The sequence below is a fragment of the Sciurus carolinensis genome, chromosome 7, assembly GCF_902686445.1.
Source record: "Sciurus carolinensis chromosome 7, mSciCar1.2, whole genome shotgun sequence".
Classification (NCBI taxonomy): Eukaryota; Metazoa; Chordata; class Mammalia; order Rodentia; family Sciuridae; genus Sciurus; species Sciurus carolinensis.
This window is the reverse complement of record NC_062219.1, coordinates 74,765,229-74,784,114: the sequence shown is the minus strand read 5'-3', so window position 1 is coordinate 74,784,114 and position 18,886 is coordinate 74,765,229. Positions and strand designations below refer to the sequence as shown.

The 18,886-nt window shown below is 38.5% G+C and overlaps 1 protein-coding gene across 1 annotated transcript; it reads right to left on the bottom strand.

Moving 5' to 3' along the window:
• Positions 1-1,283: 1,283 nt before the first annotated feature.
• On the bottom strand, positions 1,284-13,996 carry Gjb7 (gap junction protein beta 7). The gene is made up of 3 exons (XM_047558517.1): positions 13,867-13,996; positions 5,155-5,230; positions 1,284-4,069 (listed from the first exon to the last, which is right to left on the bottom strand). Exon 3 carries the CDS (start codon positions 4,040-4,042, stop codon positions 3,260-3,262), a length of 783 nt encoding a protein of 260 aa, XP_047414473.1. The 5' UTR covers positions 4,043-4,069; positions 5,155-5,230; positions 13,867-13,996; the 3' UTR covers positions 1,284-3,259.
• Between the last annotated feature and the right edge of the window lie 4,890 nt (positions 13,997-18,886).

Genomic DNA, 18,886 nt, shown 5'->3' with positions numbered 1-18,886 from the left:
CATGTTAATATAATTAGGAGCAATCATCAGGAAGGTTGGTTTATCAGGATTGCTTATCTTCCTCAGAAAGTTAAATCTCAAATTACTCCACTCTTTTTCGGGGTAAATACTTTTTACAATTGAAAGCTCTTGGTTTTTCTAGTGATTAATACTTCTTTTAGTCACAGAGGGTCGATGATCATCAAATTAGTTAATGACATTTTTATCACAAGAATGTGTCATTTGTATTGCTTAATATTTGTTTCCTGGGGCTCCAAACTGCAGCAAAGAGTATATATCATATATAAATATATATAAAACTTTTATCTAACAATGCCCCCCTCCTATTTTTACTGAGTTGCATCCCCAGTTATTTTTATTTTGAGACAGGCTCTCACTAGGTTGTCCAAACTGGTACTCAGCTTGCAATCCTTCTGCCTCAGCCTTCTGAGTAGCTGGTATTATAGGTGTGTGCTGCCTTACCCAGCTTCTTTTAATTTAAAAAATAATAATAGAAAATTTAATCTCTGTAGCTGGGAAAGGATCTGAAACTTCTCCTTTAAAATAGGTGGAAATGCTGACCTATGTAGCACCAGAACTCATTTCACTTTGCTTTCAAGCAATATGTGAGGAAATCATCTCCGAATAGGAAAGTTGGTCAGATTATTTGACACAGTAGACACAAGATGGATCTGTGACTAATTCTCTGAACTCCCCACAGTCCCCATTATCTTTTGTAGATGAAGGAAGTTTCCTTGTGAGAAAAATCCCTGTTTTAATTTCCTGACTGGGGATTGAACCCAGGAGCACTTTACTACTGAGCTACATCCCCAGTCCTTTTATTTATTTATTTATTTATTATTTTGAGATAGGGTCTCACAAAGTTTCCAACGATGGCTTCAAACTTAGGATCCTCCTGCCTTAACCTCCCAACAGGCTAGGATTACAGGCCTGCACCACCACAACTGGTTCCCAATTTTATTTTAGAGAAAGATCTTCAGGTAGGCCTCTCCGACACATCCCTGAGGTTTTTGTCATAATTCATTTGTGCGCTGACATTTTTCCCTCCACGTTTCACTACTGTTTCTTTCCTCATCAATTACAAAAAGAAAAACCTGAAATATCCTCTTTTGTGCTCTGTGCAGTATTAAAATATGCAAACAAAATTAAACTAGGAATAAGTTGACATCAGTATTAAGCAAAGTGTTAAACGGTGTGACAGGATGTAAGCTAGAACAAGGAGAATCAGGGCACTGTGGGCTTTTTAATTCTTTAATAAAAATATAAGAACAAAAGTAACATGTAAAACAGTAAGAATTAAAAAAAAAAAAAGCTCTTTCTCTTGTTGAAACTAGTCTTAAGATCTCTTCATAGTTTCCCCCCTGTTTATACAAATGTTTGTGCACACATGTCAAATTTGGGGAGTTAAAAAGCTCCTTGTCTTTATTCAGTTTCTCTCCTGCAATCATGTTTTCTAGATTCTGTGTCAGGCTCAGATCTCAAAATCTTAAACCTCTTGACTGCCTATGGTTGAAAAAAAGAACCCATGGTTACCTACATTTATGTAGACCTTTTTTTTTTTTTTTTTTTTTTAGTGCTGGGGATTGAACCCACAGCCTTGTGCTTGCAAAGCAAGCACTCTACCAACAGATATATCCCCAGCCCTTTACCTGCAATTATGAAGGCTAGATGTTTTCATGTTAAATGGTAAGGCATATGGTTGTAAGTTTTTTGTTTTTGTTTTTGTTTTTGTTTTGTGTGTGTGTGTGTGTGATACTAGGGATTGAACCCAGGGCCTTGTGCTTGCAAGGGGTTATAAGTTCTTAAGTCCCAGTGATCTGTGGTATAAATTGAAGAAAGAGGGAAACCACAAAGTTCATCTTTCTGTTGTCCAAGACAGACTTTAAGATAGACATTATGACCACTATTGGTCAGATGGTCTGTAGACTACATAATAACCCAAATAACCTTCACTGCACATGAATTTTAAGGAGACATTTTATTCTGAGGCTGTCAGGACATAGAAGACATGAATAATTGGTTTTAGTTAAAATTACATTTTATAATTTCTATTAAGAAATTCCGAAGAGAATTGAATGATTTCTGAGCTGTCTTTACAAAGCAGTGTTGAAAATATTGTTCTAAAATTCTCAGAAAAAAATTTTTTCATAGAATAATACTCAGTAAAGTCAAGTGAAGATATCAATGGCAGCCAAATACCATTGCAAAACATTTTTGTTCTTGAGCAATGCACATATGTTAAAGTATCAAATTCAAAGAATATATTATGAATTAAAAAAGAAAAAAGAAAAAAATTCCAGTCTTCAAAACAAATGATAGTGCATTTTCTTTTTTACATTATTTGATCCACTGTCATAGCATAGTACATGTTTTATTATTCTAAAGATGTGCTACTATAAGCAAATTGTGTCATATATATATTTACATCATAAATTTCTGGTCATAAAAAGTTCTAACAATATGGAAATTTACAAAGTAATTCTGTGTTTTTGTGACTAAAGAAAAGATTTAAATGATTATCAAGTGGGCATACTCTTTTTTTGTGACTTCCCTTGCTCCCTATCAGTGTACTGCTATGGTACTTCCTTCCCCATGACTGAAGGTTTCAGTAGGATATTTTCCAGTAGGATTTGTGCTTCACTTGGAGATCTCTTAAATGATGGCTTTTCTCACCTCTCCTCTGGTCCACTTTTATCCAAGGATACCTAAACTGCGGACTTGTGGGCTCTCAGCTTTCTCAGGTTGGGCTTTCTCATTAGGTGTGCCTCTGTGTGCCCGTTACAGCTGCTATACCACAGTCCTTCTCTACAGAGGTTAAATAGGACCAAGTGAGTGGAGCCTTGGCTGCCAATTGGGGGATTGCCAGTGTCTTGTCAGCTCAAAGGCCACTGTATTTGTCAGAAAGGCCACTTTTTTATTTTTCATTGTGCATGAATTGTAGTGAGGTTGTTACAGAAAAATAGAAAGCTAATACATAGTTGCTTTTCTGATAGATCTAAACTTTGAAAGAATGTTGCTGGTTGTATTTCTCTAGACTAATTTGCAATTAACTAACTGAAAACAACTTATGTATACACATAAGAGACCCCTACCACAAAACAATGAGTCCTGTGTGTAGTGCTTACAACTGAGAACATATTGAAGCAGTCTTTAATTTCAGATAATATCAAAACCCGCACCCTTAGTTTTCCAAGCTAGTTTAGGTCTTGTTTAGGGGGGATGCTGGTTTTCTTTGTTTAATTCTCTTGTGTATGGCAAACTACTTTGCTTCAGGCTGCTGGAGTGTGCCTATGCCCAAGCCTTCATCATGATTCTGGAGTAGAGGAGGGACCCCTATCTCACCATATTTAACATATCTGAGGTTGTGGCACTCACACACTGAGGACTTGAGCTTTTTAGAATATTTTTGGAGATAGCACTTAATAAAGCACTTGAGAACTAAAAAGCTCAGTTCAGTGAAATTCAGCACAATGCACAAGCACGAGGTAATGACCAAGAAGAAGATGAAAATGGTTTTCTCAGTGGGTTTAGAGATGAAGCAGTCCACAGTATTGGGACAAGGCTTCAAATCACACTTCATAATGTAGGGGATGCTAAAGCCCTTATACAGCATATAAAACAAAACTAGGAAGCCAATTTCAAAACCAGTTTTGACAATGAGACTGATCAAATAGGTGTACCATAGGCCCCCATCCATGGTGCCTGGGCTGTCATAGAGTTTCTTTCTGTGCTTTTTTTCTCTCCCTTCACGATAGGCCACATGTAGAACTACTAGGAGAGAGGGAGTGGAGACCATGATCAGCTGTAAAGCCCAAAGTCTGACCTGGGAGACAGGGAAGAAGTAGTCAAAGCACACATTTTCACAGCCAGGCTGTCTAGTGTTGCACTCAAACTCTTTCTGCTCATCCTTCCACACATGCTCTGCCGCCACTATATAGACCAGTAAACGAAAGATGAACACGACAGCCAGCCAGATGCGCCCAATCCCAGTTGAATATTTATTTACTCCACTTAGGAGGTCTCTGAGGAACATCCAACTCATGACTTAAGTTCACAAGAAGGCAAGACTCTGTAAAAGAAAACAATTTCATTGTGATTCATATATTTCTATTCCGTTCATTATTTGAGGAATTATTTGAGACAAACTCCCAAAGGAGATAATGCAACTGATAATGCAATCCATAGGCTCAACTGAGATCCTGTGCCTACTCTAATTTGGAATTTAGTTTTATTGCTTTACCCTCACTCAACCCTGTTTTAAAACAATTCTGATTGGCAAAAATCTCTCTACTGTTTCTCTCTAAAACTAGAGGGGTTATATTACTAATCAGGAAAGATCTGGATATGAATCCCAAGGTGAACTGGTAACTTTACATGTCCTTCCCATGCCAGGTTGTTGAACCTATTCACTTTCTCTAGTTTGTTAGCGCCCTTCTCCAATCCTTAAGCACGGTTCCCTGCCCCTATATGCTCTTGCTTCCTATATTCCACAAGCTTGCCTGCAATAGAACATGCAAAGTGAAAATATTCAATATGAACTTCTTTGAAACTTTTGCTTCCTCCCTCTCCAGACAGACTTACATCTACACCCAGTGTAATGGTTTGGGTGTGAGCTATCCCGCCAAATCTCAGACAATGCAAGAAGGTCTAGAGATAAAATTTTTGGGTTATGAGAAACTTATCCTGATAGGGATTAACTGAGTGGTACCTTAAGGTGGGTAGAGTGTGGCTGGAGGAGGTGGGTCATTGGGGGCTGTGCCTTTGGGGTATATATTTTGTATCCGGTGACTTGGTTTTTCTCCCTCTCCCCCTCTCCTTCTCTCCTTCTCTCTCCCTCTTCCTTCCCCTCTCCTCCTCCCTCTCCCTCCTTCCTACTGTGATGTGTTGAGCTGCTTCCCTCCACCATATAGTTCCACCATGATGTATAATCTCACTGCAAGCCCTGAGGAATGGATCAGCCATCTATGAACTGAGACCTCTGAAACTGTGATACCCAAATAAACTTTTGTTCCTTTAATTGTTCTTGTCAAGTCTTTTGGTCACAGCCATGAAAAAGCTAACTAAAATAACCAACTTACCTTCTCTACCTAGTTTGGAGGGAGCAGTCTCCTTTTTTTTCACCCCAAAATAATCAGATTTGCATCCCATTCTTACCTGTTTTCTCTGTTGTATATTATGTGTCTTCAACCTCTCCTGTCCTCCTTTCAGCTTACAAATAAGCTTGTGTTTTCTGTTTTTAGTTGGGGGAAGAGAATATTCATACCATTATCTGTCAACCTTTCTTCCTTTATCCCTTATTCCTACTTTCTCAACAGTTACTCTTCAATTCACTGAGTCTAGTTTTTCTGCTTGCCATTGTACTTACCAATTGGTACTAACACTTCACTTTAAATCTGGATGCTTTGGAGGTCACTTAACTTTTCAGTGTGATATGACACTGTTGCTGCACTTGTGTTCTTGAAGCTCTGTTCTACTTTTCTGTTGTTCTGCTTCCCTTGATTGTTTTGTCTAACTCTTTAAAATTCTGTCCCCTGCTATTTTTTCATTTCACATGCATTCCCTAGAAAACTCATTCATTCTGTGGATTCAACAATGACTTTCAAGTCCCTTACTCTCAAATATTTGGCTCTTCCCCAGACCTCCATACCCCATTACCTTCTGATTATCATCAGAATGGCCCACAGGCATCCCAAACTTAATATGTCTACAATGAATTTATTATGTTCCCTGTCCTCTGATTTCATTATCTTATTGAGTGGTACCACCAACACCCAAGCACCCACATCAGAAATCTCATATTTATCCTAGACTATTCTCTCATGACCCTATTTAAAACTGCTCACCAAGTTCTGATTCAACCTAAACATCTCTCAGATGCATCTCCGAGTCACTGCTGAAGTCTCTCACCTATTCAGTCCTCTCACTATTTTCTATTTCCAGTCTTATTCCCTCACCTCCCCCTCAGTGCTGTTTGGTTCTCTTAAATCTTTCAGGATCTCTTACTTTTTCTCTATAAAAGGCAACAGGAAGCTGGGGAGCCACCTTTTCATTTTAGTGGCATTGTCTTTCTGTCACTGATTCCATCTTGTCTTATGATTGAACTCCATGGGTTGGGCCCTGGTTTTTATTTAGTAGGCCTATCATATGCTCCACACTATTCATTGCTTTTGAAGCAGTCTGTCACAGCCACCTTGAAATGTATGCTTTGTTTTTTTTTGTTTTTTTTTTTTGTTTGTTTGTTTGTTTTGTCTGTCTGTCTGATGTTCTTTCAGATGAAAAGAGAGAGTCTGGGAAATGAAGTCACTTCCCAAGGACACAGAGTAAGATACCAACCAGGATTCAAGTTCAGTTTCCATTACTCTAGAATAATACTTCTCAACACTGGCAGTAACATTTTGGGATGGATAACTGTTTCAGCGGCTGTCTTGTGCATTATAGGATGTTTAGCAGCATCCTGGCCTCCAGATGCCAGATAACTTTTCTCCTCTCTACCATTTATGACAACCAAAACCCTTCGCATATTTCCAATGTACCGGGGGAGGGGGGTAGGGGCAAAGTCTCCCTAGTTGAGAATCACTGCTTTTAGCTTTCTACAATGTAGAAGATGTGGGCTAGAGTTCCAGGCCTGCCACTAAATTATCAGGTGAAAACTTTGTGATTTCTCTGGTGAAAATGTTAGACCTTTTCAAGTCCCATTTCCTATTGCAAAATTAATTACTTTTTTGTTAACACCATAGACTCAAAGGAGTATCATGGAAATGATGTGATGAGAGTCAGGGAGTTAAGAAAATTGGGATATTGTTACAATAGCACACGTGTTAGAACCAATCCCATTATCTCTCACAGAGGGAACAATACAGAGCAAGTCCACACAACTAGAGCATCCAGAAGATGAAGGTTAAAGAGCTATTTTCAGATAGAACAAAGATACATGTACACAGTGCTCTATTCAACAGAGAATGTATACTTTAATGTCCTTGGTTTTCAGAACACAAGCAAAATTACATTAAATAAAAAGTATCCTTAAATCTACCGAAAGATCAGTGTCTTTATGAATTATTAAAACCCCGTAGATTAAAAAGGTAAAAAAAAAAAAAGTATTATGTTTTCCTATGACATGTCATTGGGCATTTGTCCATATTGCTCAAGAGGATATTTATGTAATGTTACAAAACATTTGAAAATGTCCTGTTGGACATTTTAGAGAAGGAAGGAAGATAAGAGTAAATCCAGACTGCATTGTTAAGCAGTGAGAACCACACATGGTGGCCCACACCTGTAATCCCAGTGACTTGGGAGTCTGAGGCAGGAGGACTGCAAGTTCAAGGTCATCCTCAGCAACTTAGCAAGATCCTGTCTCAAAACATAAAACAAAAAGGATTGGAGCTATACCTCAGTTGTAAACCCCACTGCCCAAAAATGAAAGAATGAATGGATGGATGGATGGATAAAAGAAAAGCAATAAGAAAGCAATTGATCTTTGACTAGAATTAGACAACTGGCACCATCCAATGTCAGGATTATGACTTTCATTGGACTGATAATGCCCATCCTATTTTCAGATTTTTTGCTGATGGAAGACAATGACTTTTCTCACAATAGAGAAGTGACCTAATATTAGTTTACTTTTAACTGAGATGGTTTAGCATAATGGCAAGAGCCTGGGCACAGTGTTGAACTCTCTAGGTTGAAGTCCAAGTTCATGGATGATAATTGAATCTATCTACCTTATGTGGCTTTGTGAGGCTTTCAAGAGTTAGTACATATAAAGTCCTCAAAACAAGTCTGACACATGGTACATGCTTGAAATGCATAATCATTATTATTTTGCCATTGAAAACTTTTTCTTGGTGTCAAAGGCTTGGCACTTCATAAATTTAATGCACATTAACTACACATAATTTAATACACATTAAATGTAAGGGGCTGGAGTGTAGCCTAGTGGTAGAGTACCTGTCTAGCATGTATAAAGGCCATGGGTTCAGGTCCCAGCACCATACATACACACAAAGTTCAAAAGTATTGAGTGTGTGTGTTTGTGTTTTCTCTCCAAAGCAGTTTATCTGTAGCTTGAAGTCAGAAATCATGTTTTCTCTTTGTATTCTCCAAAGTATTCAGCATAATATGACTGTTTAATATTTATTAACTAAATTTGTAAAGAAGCAACAGAGTTGATCCTGAGGTGAAGTATTCAGCTTCTGATTTCTTTGCTCTTTGCCACAGAATAAATCACTCACACAAGCTTCCCTTGAAGAAGGACTGGATCCTTAGCTCTTCCTATTAACCACACTAAAAGTTAAAAGATGGGGATATAATTCTTGCATTTCTTTGCTGTCATAGCTGATATTAATATTGATGACTAGTTAACTATTTGGTTAATTACTTGAGTAATTTAAATGATGAATTACAGTAATGAATAGCTTATTTTAAATGTTGATTCAAATATTTCATAATTTTATTAAAAATATCAAATGGAATGTATCTTGGAAATGAAGATAGAGGGCATGTGGGTGCAATCCTCCAGTAATAATTACTAATTGTTATAATGCTCCTCTTCATAGGAGGTAACTATCTAATCAGAATGGGGACTTTGGAGTAGAAGAATTGCATAAATGCAGAGTTTAAAATCATGATTTCCTGTGTGCTGTATATTCAGGAATAAAAACCAAATGAAAATCTAGAAGAAATAATTTTATACAGGTCAAATTCTAGTCTCCTGGAAGGAGCTTACATAAACATAGCATCAGCAGATAAGCATAAATGAGTAAGTTCATCTGACAATTAGGAAAGCTACCCCATTCACAAGAACCTCAAAAAAAAAAATAAAATGAAATACTTGGGAGTCAATTTAACAAAGGAGATGAAAGACCTATAGAATGAAAACTACAGAACACTAAAGAAAGAAATTTTTAAAATCCTTAGAAGATAGAAAGATCTCCCATGTTGTTTAGGCAGAATTAATATTGTCAAAATGAGCATACTACCAAAAGTACTATACAGATTCAGTGCAATTCCAATTAAAATCCCAATGACGTACCTCATGGAAATAGAGAAAGCAATCATGAGATTCATTTGAAAAAATGATAAGAGATCCAGAATAGCCAAAACAATCCTTAGAAGAAAGAGTGAACCAGGAGGTATCAAAATACCAGACCTTAAACTATATCACAGAGCAATAGTAACAAAAACAGCGTGGTATTAGTACCAAAATAGGTAGACCAGTGGTACACAATAAAAGACACAGAGACAAACACACATAAATACACTTCTATCATACTAGACAAAGTTGCCAAAAACATACAATGGAGAAAAGATAGCCTATTCAACAAATGGTGCTGGGAAAACTGGAAATCCATATGTAGCAAAATGAAATTAAATTTTTATCTCTCACCCTGAACAAAACTCACCTCAGAATGGATCAAGGACCTTGGAATTAGACCAGAGCCTCTGTGCCTAATAGGAGAAAAAGTAGGCCCAAATCTTCATCACGTCAACTTAGGACGGACCAGACTTCCTTAACAAGACTCCCAAAGCACAAGAAGTCAAAGCAAGAATCGATATATGGGATGGATTCAAACTAAAAAGCTTTTTCTCAGCAAAGGAAACAATAATGCGAAGAGAGAGTCTACAGAGTGGGAGAAAATCTTTAGCACATGCACTTCAGATAGAGTGCTAATCTCCAAAATTTATAAAGAACTCAAAAAACTTAAAACCAGAATTACAAATGACCTAGTCAATAAATGGGCTAAGGAGTTGAGCAGACACTTCACAGAAGAAGATATACAGACGCTTAACAAATACATGAAATAGTGTTCAACATCTCTAGTAGAGAAATGCAAATTAAAACCATCCTAAGATTTCATCTTACTCTAATTAGAATGGCTATTATCAAGAATACAAGCAACAATAGGTGTTGGTGAGGATGTGAGGGAAAAGATACACTCATATATTGCTGGTGAGATTGCAAATTGGTGTAGCCACTCAGGAAAGCAGTATGGAGATTCCTCAGAACACTTGGAATGGAGCCACCATTTGACCCAGCTATCCCACTCCTCGGTTTATGCCTAAAGGACTTAAAATCAGCATACTGCATTAACGCAGCCACATTAATGTTTATAGCAACTCAATTCACAATTACTAGATTGTGAAACCAAACTAGATGCCCTTCAATAGATGAATAGATAAAGAAACTGTCGTATATATACACAATGGAATATTAGCCATAAAGAAGAATAAAATTATGGCATTTGCAGGTAAATGGATGGAGTTGTGTGGAGAATATCATGCTAAGTGAAATAAGCCAATCCCCAAAACCAAAGGCCAAATGTTTTCTCTGATAAGTGGATGCCAATACATAATGGGGGCATGCAGGGAGGAAGTAAGGGAAGAATGGAGGAACGTTGGATTGTGCAGAGGGAAATGAGGGGAGGGGAGAGGCAGGGGGGAAAGGAAAGATGGTGGAATGAGACAGATATCATTACCCTATGTACATTTATGATTACATGAATGGTGTGACTACATGGTGTACAACCAGAGAAATGAAAAGTTGTACATCCATTTGTACAATGAATCAAAATGCATTTCTGCTGTCATGTATATAAATAGAACAAAAAGTTCATCTGACATACTAGGAAAACACCTGGAACATAGAAAATAGCAACAATATAAATGCCATCATCATCATCACACTTATCAAACCAGCAAAATTGGAAGGACTCTCCAAAATTCAGCCAAAACACCTCCACCAGTTACTCCAAAGTTCTACTAACTGATCAAGAGAAATTAAGAATGCAGTCATGGGCTCTTACAAAATATGTTATTCTGGAGTAAAGGCACAATCACACTCAACTCAGATTTTGGAATTTCATGAATACTGTCACGAAATGGATAAGGACTGTAAGGGGGAACTATTAGCCACTTGGAGAAGAAATTCATCCCAAAGAGAGCATCATCTGTCAGTATTCATGGGGAAAACAGGCAAAAACAGGATCCAATGATAGCATATAGGTACAGAAAATGAGTCACAATAACCATACTGTAAGGGCAGGGAATTCATTCATCTGTTTGTTTTTTACATCCTGGATTAAACATGCATAACAATTATTTAATTCTTATTACTCCAATTTCCCAAGAAACCTTCTGAGTAATACTTTTCTTGCCAAGATTCTTTATGCTGCACAGGAAGTTTTCTTGAGGCTACATAGCAGAGTTCTAGTTACTGGAGAGGCACTCGATTTATTTATTCTTAGTGGTACTGGGGATTGAACGATTGAAGCCAGGGGTACTATACTGAGCTACAACCCCAGCCACCAGCCCCTTTATTTTTTGTTTTGAGACTGGGTCTCCCTCAGTTGCAGAGTCTGGCCTCAAACTTGCCATCCTCCAGCCTCAGCCTTGTGAGTCACTGGGATTACAAGTATGTGCCACTACTCCCAACTTGGAGATGCACTCAATAAATATGCTCACCTGGGCTTGCTTAATATGGATATAGGTTTCTTAGAGCAGACTCAACTCTAGGTAAATTATACCCCCAAGTTTCTGAACCTTTGGAACTGAGCAACAGCCCCTGACTATGGGGACACTGCTAACACCCCTATTAACAGCCCTTTCATTCTTCCCTTATTACAGGGTGAGCCTTTGCCACACCAGCAGCTTCTCTCCTACACAGGAGCTTCACCTCTTTTGTGGTTCAATCAATGGCAAGTGAGCTGATCTCTGGGAGCTGCCTACCCTACCAAGTACCCTCTCTGAACTATGAATGGGCACAAATACTGTCCAAAAAGTCCTTGCACTGCCAGGAGCCATGAAACTGATTTGTAATTACCAGGAAGTGCTGTTTTGTAACTCATGTTTGAAAGGCACCAGATTTCCAATTGCCTTGCAGACTGCCAATAACAGACCCGCCAAAAGCCACCAGCCTTCACACTTAGCTCCTTTCACGTAAGTAACAATAAAACCAGCACCATCCTCAAATAGCACTAGACCATTTTGGAAGCACTTTACTACATCTCAGTCCAACCCTCACCTCCATCCTCTGTGGTAAGCAGGTGTGTGGTAAGCGGGTGTGCGGTACCACCCCCAATCTAGTGATAAAGAAATGAAAGCTCAGAGTGGTAAGAAATTCATTCAAGACTCCTATTGAGTCAGCAACAGAACCCAGGTCCTGCATGGGTATTCTCCACCTCCCTTTGAAGTGCTGGGTTCTCTAGCTGATGTATAACTCTGTTCTAACTTGCACACAAATCATCTAACCCCTAAAGAGTTTCCTCTTGAGGGCTTCTTTCCACCTCTGTGCTGCCCTGCATACTTGACTCACAAGCCCTATAATTCCCTGTTTAAATACAAGGCATTTTCATTTCTGGAGATTGCTTACTTGGAAAATCCCTAAAGCAATGTTTTATAAACTGGGATCTACAGTCCCCTGAGGGTCTGTTGTTATATTCTCAAGGATCTATAGGAGGTTTATATGTGTGTTATTATTTGTATGGTTTTAAAACACACACACAAAAGCAAAAACCCTGGATGATGGGCTCATACCCAAGGACTGCCACAGAATTTCAACATTTCTTTTTTTTTTGGGGGGGGGGTGCTGGGGATTGAACCCAGGGTCTTGTGCATGCAAGGCAGGCACTCTACCAACTAAGCTATATCCCCAGCCCCAAATTTCAACATTTCTGAACTCATGTTTATGAAGATTCAGCAAACTACACAACCCTCAGGCCAGAGTAGCCTACCTCCTGTTTTGTAAATAAGATTTTTTTGGGAGATAGCCATGCCAATTCCTATATTATTGTTCATCACTGTTTTCATGCTACAGCTGCAGAGTTGAGTTGTCATGACACACACAGCATGGCCCTTAAAGTCTAAAGTCTTCACTACCTGACCTTTTGCACAAAATATTTACATTGTGCTTAAAATCATACTGAAACCAAGTACCAGATTTTAATTATCTTGACCTATGAAAAATAATACATGATGGGAAGTATTCAAGATAAAGACAAATGAAGCCATGATGGATTGGTCTTCAGCACGAAGGGAGCCTGCTAGCAGTCTAAATGGGGACAAGAGGGGAAAACAAGCGATCATCTGGCCCATGGCAGGTCCAGTTTCAAAAGATTCAGGCTTCTGCAAATGGTTGTGGATTCCCTTAATGAATAGTGATTTAATTTCAACAAAACAGTATCATTTCACTCAACTTTAATTTTATTGGCTTTGTGATGTTTGATTTTTCTCTTGTAAATATATATGCATAAGAACCATAAGTCTAAGGATTTTACTTATGATTTTAGGTTTTAGGTTTTAGGCATGTAAACAACAGTATAGTAACAAAAGAAATTGTCAATACTGGTAGTCCATGAAAAACACTGAGTAGAAAGATCAAGACCCACACAGGCCAACACATGCACACACACACACCACTTGCAAGGTATTTTAATTCCCTGTATAAATATGGGCATTATCATTTTTAAAGGAGCCCCCATTAGGAATGTGCTAAACTTCTCAGAACACATGAAATAGGTGACTGAAAGGCCCTGGGCTGTTCTGTGCCCTGTTGTCCTGCTTATTACATCATATATTGTGTGCTCAGGCCAGAAGTTCTCCCCTGGCCACAGCCTACCAAAGCCCTCAAGTCAATCACACATTCCAAATGAGTGATTTTGCTTCATGGTAGTTTATCCAAAAAGGGCATCTTTCATGGCACAAAGCTGAATGTCAGTATGTTAAGTTTTGTAACAACTAGGAAGACTTTCACTGAAACTTTCTGGAAAGAAGTAATGACTATTACTTAAAGAAGTATGACCAATTATAAGAAATGTAATTTCCTCATTAAATATACAAATTCTATCAGAAGGAAAATAAACTTACCTCTTGATACAGAAGTGGATATTTAGAAGCAATCCAGTCGGTTACTCATTTGATATTAAAAAGCATGAGTCAATTACACTATTTCCCTGAGAACAATCTAGTGCTTTAAGCTCAGGAAAATGGAGTCTAGTGGTTTCCAAGGTAGTGTTATCCAAACAGGTGTAACCTGATCATTTGTTTTGACTCATAACTCAGATGACGATTCTTGGGTCCTGCTGTTCACAACATATGTTAAAAGAGAATTGAAGCTGGAAATAAGAATTCAAAGTCACTCATGTATGCAGTTCATTGAATAATCCTTTTTATAAAACCTTGCCATCATCCACACAAAGAAACTAGAACAATGAGAGTGTCTCATCTCTCCAAATGATCTTCCAAGATTTTATTAAAAGTTATCTATGAAAACTCAATAAGTAAAATAACTATTTAGTTAATCTATCTATAATGAGTTTAATTTAACTTCATATGTCCTAGTCTTAGAAATTCAGAAAGTAGAAAGATGTAGTTTTTTTTTAGTTAACATTTTTTTAAGTTCAATATCTACTATTACTGAGGGGAAAACTAATAATAGAATAGGAATAAAAGTGAAAGACATTTTCCCAAACACAGGAATCAATGATAACAAATATTTTCTGTGTATATAATGAACATATATGGTGTGGGGAGTGGATTTTAAAATACTTTATCCCTCCCCAGTACTCCCCCCAGTCCCACCCCCACCTGCCCCAGGTACTGAGGGTTGAACCCGGGGCATTTTACCACTGAACTGCATGCTCAGTCCTTTTCATTTTATTTTGAGACAGACTAACTTGCCAGGCTGGCCTCAAAGTTGTGATCCTCCTGCCTCATTCTCTCAAGTAGTCTGGAAATACCTGTGTGTGTCACTGCACCCTGCTAAAGTACTTAATCTTTTTCTGGAAACATTTGTAGGAATGAGTTTATCTAAAATTAAAAATATGTGAAAAAGAAAGTGAAATGATTTCCCTTAGAACCAGAAGAGCTTAGAAACAGAATTTTACAGTTGAAGATGATATTAGATGAAAAGAAATTTAATGCCTTCATTAAAAAAGCAAACAACCACAGAGTTAGTGGCTTGCTTTATGTCTCAGGACCAGAATAGAAAAGAGCTGTGGGGTGGGCAAGGTAGAGCATGCCTATAATCCCTATGACTTGGGAGGCTGAGGCAGGAGGATTGGGAGTTCAAAACCAGCCTCAACAACTTAGCAAGACCCTGACTCTAAATAAAATATTAAAAAGGGCTGGGAATGTGGCTCAGTGTTTAAGTGCTTCTGGGTTCAAACCCCAGTACCAAAAGAAAAGAAAAAAAGAAAAAGAAAAGAAGGAAAAGAAAAAGAGCAGGAGATGAGTGAAGCCCAAGTCTCAGAGCTCCTTCCTTGACTCTCTGGTTCACATCATAGACCATGAGAGTTTCAGTGCAGGTTCTAGTGGCTCTTAATGTTCACAGCCTTTAAAAGTGTTTCCATATATCCATATATTCAATCCAAAATTCAAAAAGAAGTGCAGTTTATTTTTAAAACTCATTTAATAATTAGTTATACTGGATAACTAATTGTTTTGTTTTGTTTTTACAGAGATCCAAGGATCCCAGAATATTGTCCAGTTCCCAAAAGGTTACTCTCATGGTGAAACCACAAGGCCTCATCTCTGGAACTGTCCACCCCTTTCAGTTTCCACACCTTTGTTTATAGTTAGCATTTGCCAAACTTTAGCCATGACCTTACACCATTACCTATTTGTGCTGAAACACCTGCTAGGAACAGTTGGGCTGGAGTAGTTTGTTGTTAGGACAACCTTGAAGGTGACCTTACTGGATCCCTGAGCACTGATGATTCAGAGGGTGCAAGCCTTCCAGTAATGTAAGCACCAAACAAACAAAGGGAGAATGCAGCGATTCAGAATTGCAGAGGTGCCATTTTCTAGACAAAGATTCCTTCAGGGAAAGGGATCTTTATGCAGAAGGGGTGGAGTGCAATTGGGAGAGGCTCTGTAGAGAGGTGGGATGCAAGTCAGATCTTTTTAGAATTAGGTGTTCTTGATACAACATCTCTACTTTTGACACAGATTTGAATCTTCCACCTTTTTTAATTTGGGAGAAACAAATATAATAAAGATTGCAAAAATAGTGGCGTATTATAATACAGTTAATATCATTTTGAAATCAGAAAGCTAAGAGTAAACAGAATTAAGAGAAGACAGAACAGAAAAAAGGATGGGAAGAATAATACAAATTTGTTCTTCACTTCTTTCTGATTTCAGTTTGTTTGCTTTGAGGTGCTTGATAGATTTCAGTTTTGATAGCTGCCTCTTCAGTGTGAGAATGTACCCCTGTAAGAATCAGTAAGAGCACAACCAGGAGCAGAATGAGGCAAGGTAAGCCAGTGCCTTCAAATGACCAATGTGTCGCCCTAGAGGAACTACACAAGGCTAGGGCTGAGGAAGACCCATGTTAGTGATCACTCTGTAAAGAAGGACCAGAGTTGTGTTGAATGCTGGTACCATAGAACATCATCATCAAGGTTCTAAGCATTAACACCACAACTGGCTGCAGTGAAAGAAGGATAAACACTACCATGCACCTGGAATCATACAGATATCACACTGTGCTCTGAAATTGGCCTTTATGTTTTCTCACCATTCTTTCCCTCTCAAGAGACATTGGGGTTCTGATATGTTTTGTTCTAGTTAGAAGCAGTTGGAGCATTGTGCTTCATTCTGATTTTAAAAGGGCCTTTTACAAACTGAAGTAACTCTAGAAGACAGTGATCAGGATGATGAGGATGTCCCTAACCATATCATAAAAAGAAGAATGGGAGTAAGATGTTTAGACTGGAGAAACAAGGTATAAGGGAGTTACTTATTAGAATTTGATGTCATCTTTATTTCAAGATTTTACTTTTTGCAATAGATATTCAATAGGCTGAGTTCAGTTCAGTGTAAAAATCCTAGACCTGTTTCTTACTTAACTTTGTGGACTTGCTCAAGATGATTGACTTCCCTGATTCTCCATTTTCTTGTCTGCAAAATGGGAAAGGTATTCCCTATTTCATAGTGTCCTCATAATGGTTAAATGAAACAATAGCCACTTAGTAAATGTTATAGCTACCATTATCTTTGAAAGCAACACTCACACTGAATTGTGAAATTTCCTGCCCCCCACCCTAAATGACACAACAAATGAGAGAAGTGTGTTAGATTTGAAAACACAAAACAAAACCACCTGTTCTTCTGGGCAACCAAACGCTTATGGGAAGAACTTGCCCCCACATCTCAGAGCAATAGCTTTTTGGTACAATTTGGAAATGCAAGATACGAACACTTAGAAAGAATTAACTGTCTCTAAGTGGAACAGCATTTCTCAGTTATACCAGAAGTTTGTGGGAATTTTGTAGCAGCTAAAGCAATTCCAGGAATTCAATAAGCATTCTTTAAAAATGACTGATATTGGTGGGGAGATCCAAGATGGTGGACTAGAAGGAGGCTGCGTTAGTTGTAGCTCAGTAACTCGAGTTTCAAGCAGAGGATATCTGTTTCTTGGTGAGGCAGTTTTTGCTGCTTATCGATCCCCTGCTGTTTACCCCATTTGTCTACTGAGATCACCTGCAGTCTGCTAGCATATTGAGACCTTTTTGAGCAGATTGCTCACTGTCAGGCACCTATCATCCACCATTTGCCTGCCTCTTGCCTCTCCTTCACCTGCATTTCACCTATCCATCACCCACCGCCCAAGGTCACATCCCAATCGTCTGACAGCAGTCAGCAAACTGACCGTAGACTGCAAGTGGAAAAACTGTGATCCGGGGCCCTCACTGACTGCTCCCCGCCACCAGGACCCCCCAGACAACCAGACTGACCACACCCCACCTCCAGGACCCCTGCCTGACCAACCACACCCTGCCTCCAGGACCTCCAGCTGACCATGCCCATACCCCAAGCTGTAGCTCCCCATTTGCCAACACATTTGGAAGCCAGAGTGGCCATCTTGGATAATCCTGGAAACTGTAGCTCCGATCTTTAGGTGGGGCAAATCCCATCCTGAGACGCTTGCTGGAGACTGGAGGTTCATTGTCAGGTACCTCTGAAGGTACCTGACACAGGTACATCAGGCTACTGAAGACTGGAAGGTTTGAATACTCTATTACTGTTATAGGGTAGATTTTCTTTTTTCTCCTTATTGAAAAAACTTGGTTTTATTTCTTTACTTTCCTCTCTTTCTTTTCCTTTTGTTTACCTGTTCCCTCAGAGTTTCTTTCTCCCTTTTCGCATGCTAACAACCAACTTCTTTTGATTACACTCTTACTCTTTCTATTATCTAGAACTTCTATATATTCTTTTCTCATCCTATTCACAGTTACATCCTACACCCCTCTGCATCCTCTTTCTCCTCTATTAGAAACTGCAGACCTTATTGCAAATTTGTAATACTGAAGATAGTAATTGAACTCATTCTGTTTATTATGACAATATTGTTAATGTCCTCATAGGGGTTATTTGGTCTAGGGTTGCATACTGTCTGAACTGGGCACTGCTAATATCAATCTCTCCCTTAACGAAAAGGTTTTGGAAACCTATATGGTCACCATAAGCCCATAGGGAGGAAACTGCAATACCCCAGATCTGCACTGCTAGAGGGGAAGATACATGAACAACATGAGAAAACAAGGGGAAAAAATGATCCAAACAAATCAAGATTCTATATTAATAGAATCCAGAGATAGTATGGTAGAAGAAATGTCAGAAAATTCAGATTATACATGATTAAGATGATTCATGAAGCAAAGGATGAGTTAAGAGAGCACATGCAGGCAATGAATGATAATACCAATAAGCAGTTGAAAGAGCAACTGCAGGAAGCAAAAGATCATTTCAACAAAGAGATAGAGATTCTCAAAAAAAAAAAAAAAAAAAAAAAACCAAATGGAAATCCTTGAAATGAAGGAAACAATAAACCAAAGAAAAAACTCAATGTTAAGCATCACCAACAGATTAGACCACTTGGAAG

Excerpts from the sequence above, each read along its gene's own strand:
- Gjb7 (XM_047558517.1), bottom strand. The coding sequence starts at position 4,042 with ATGAGTTGGATGTTCCTCAGAGACCTCCTAAGTGGAGTAAATAAATAT.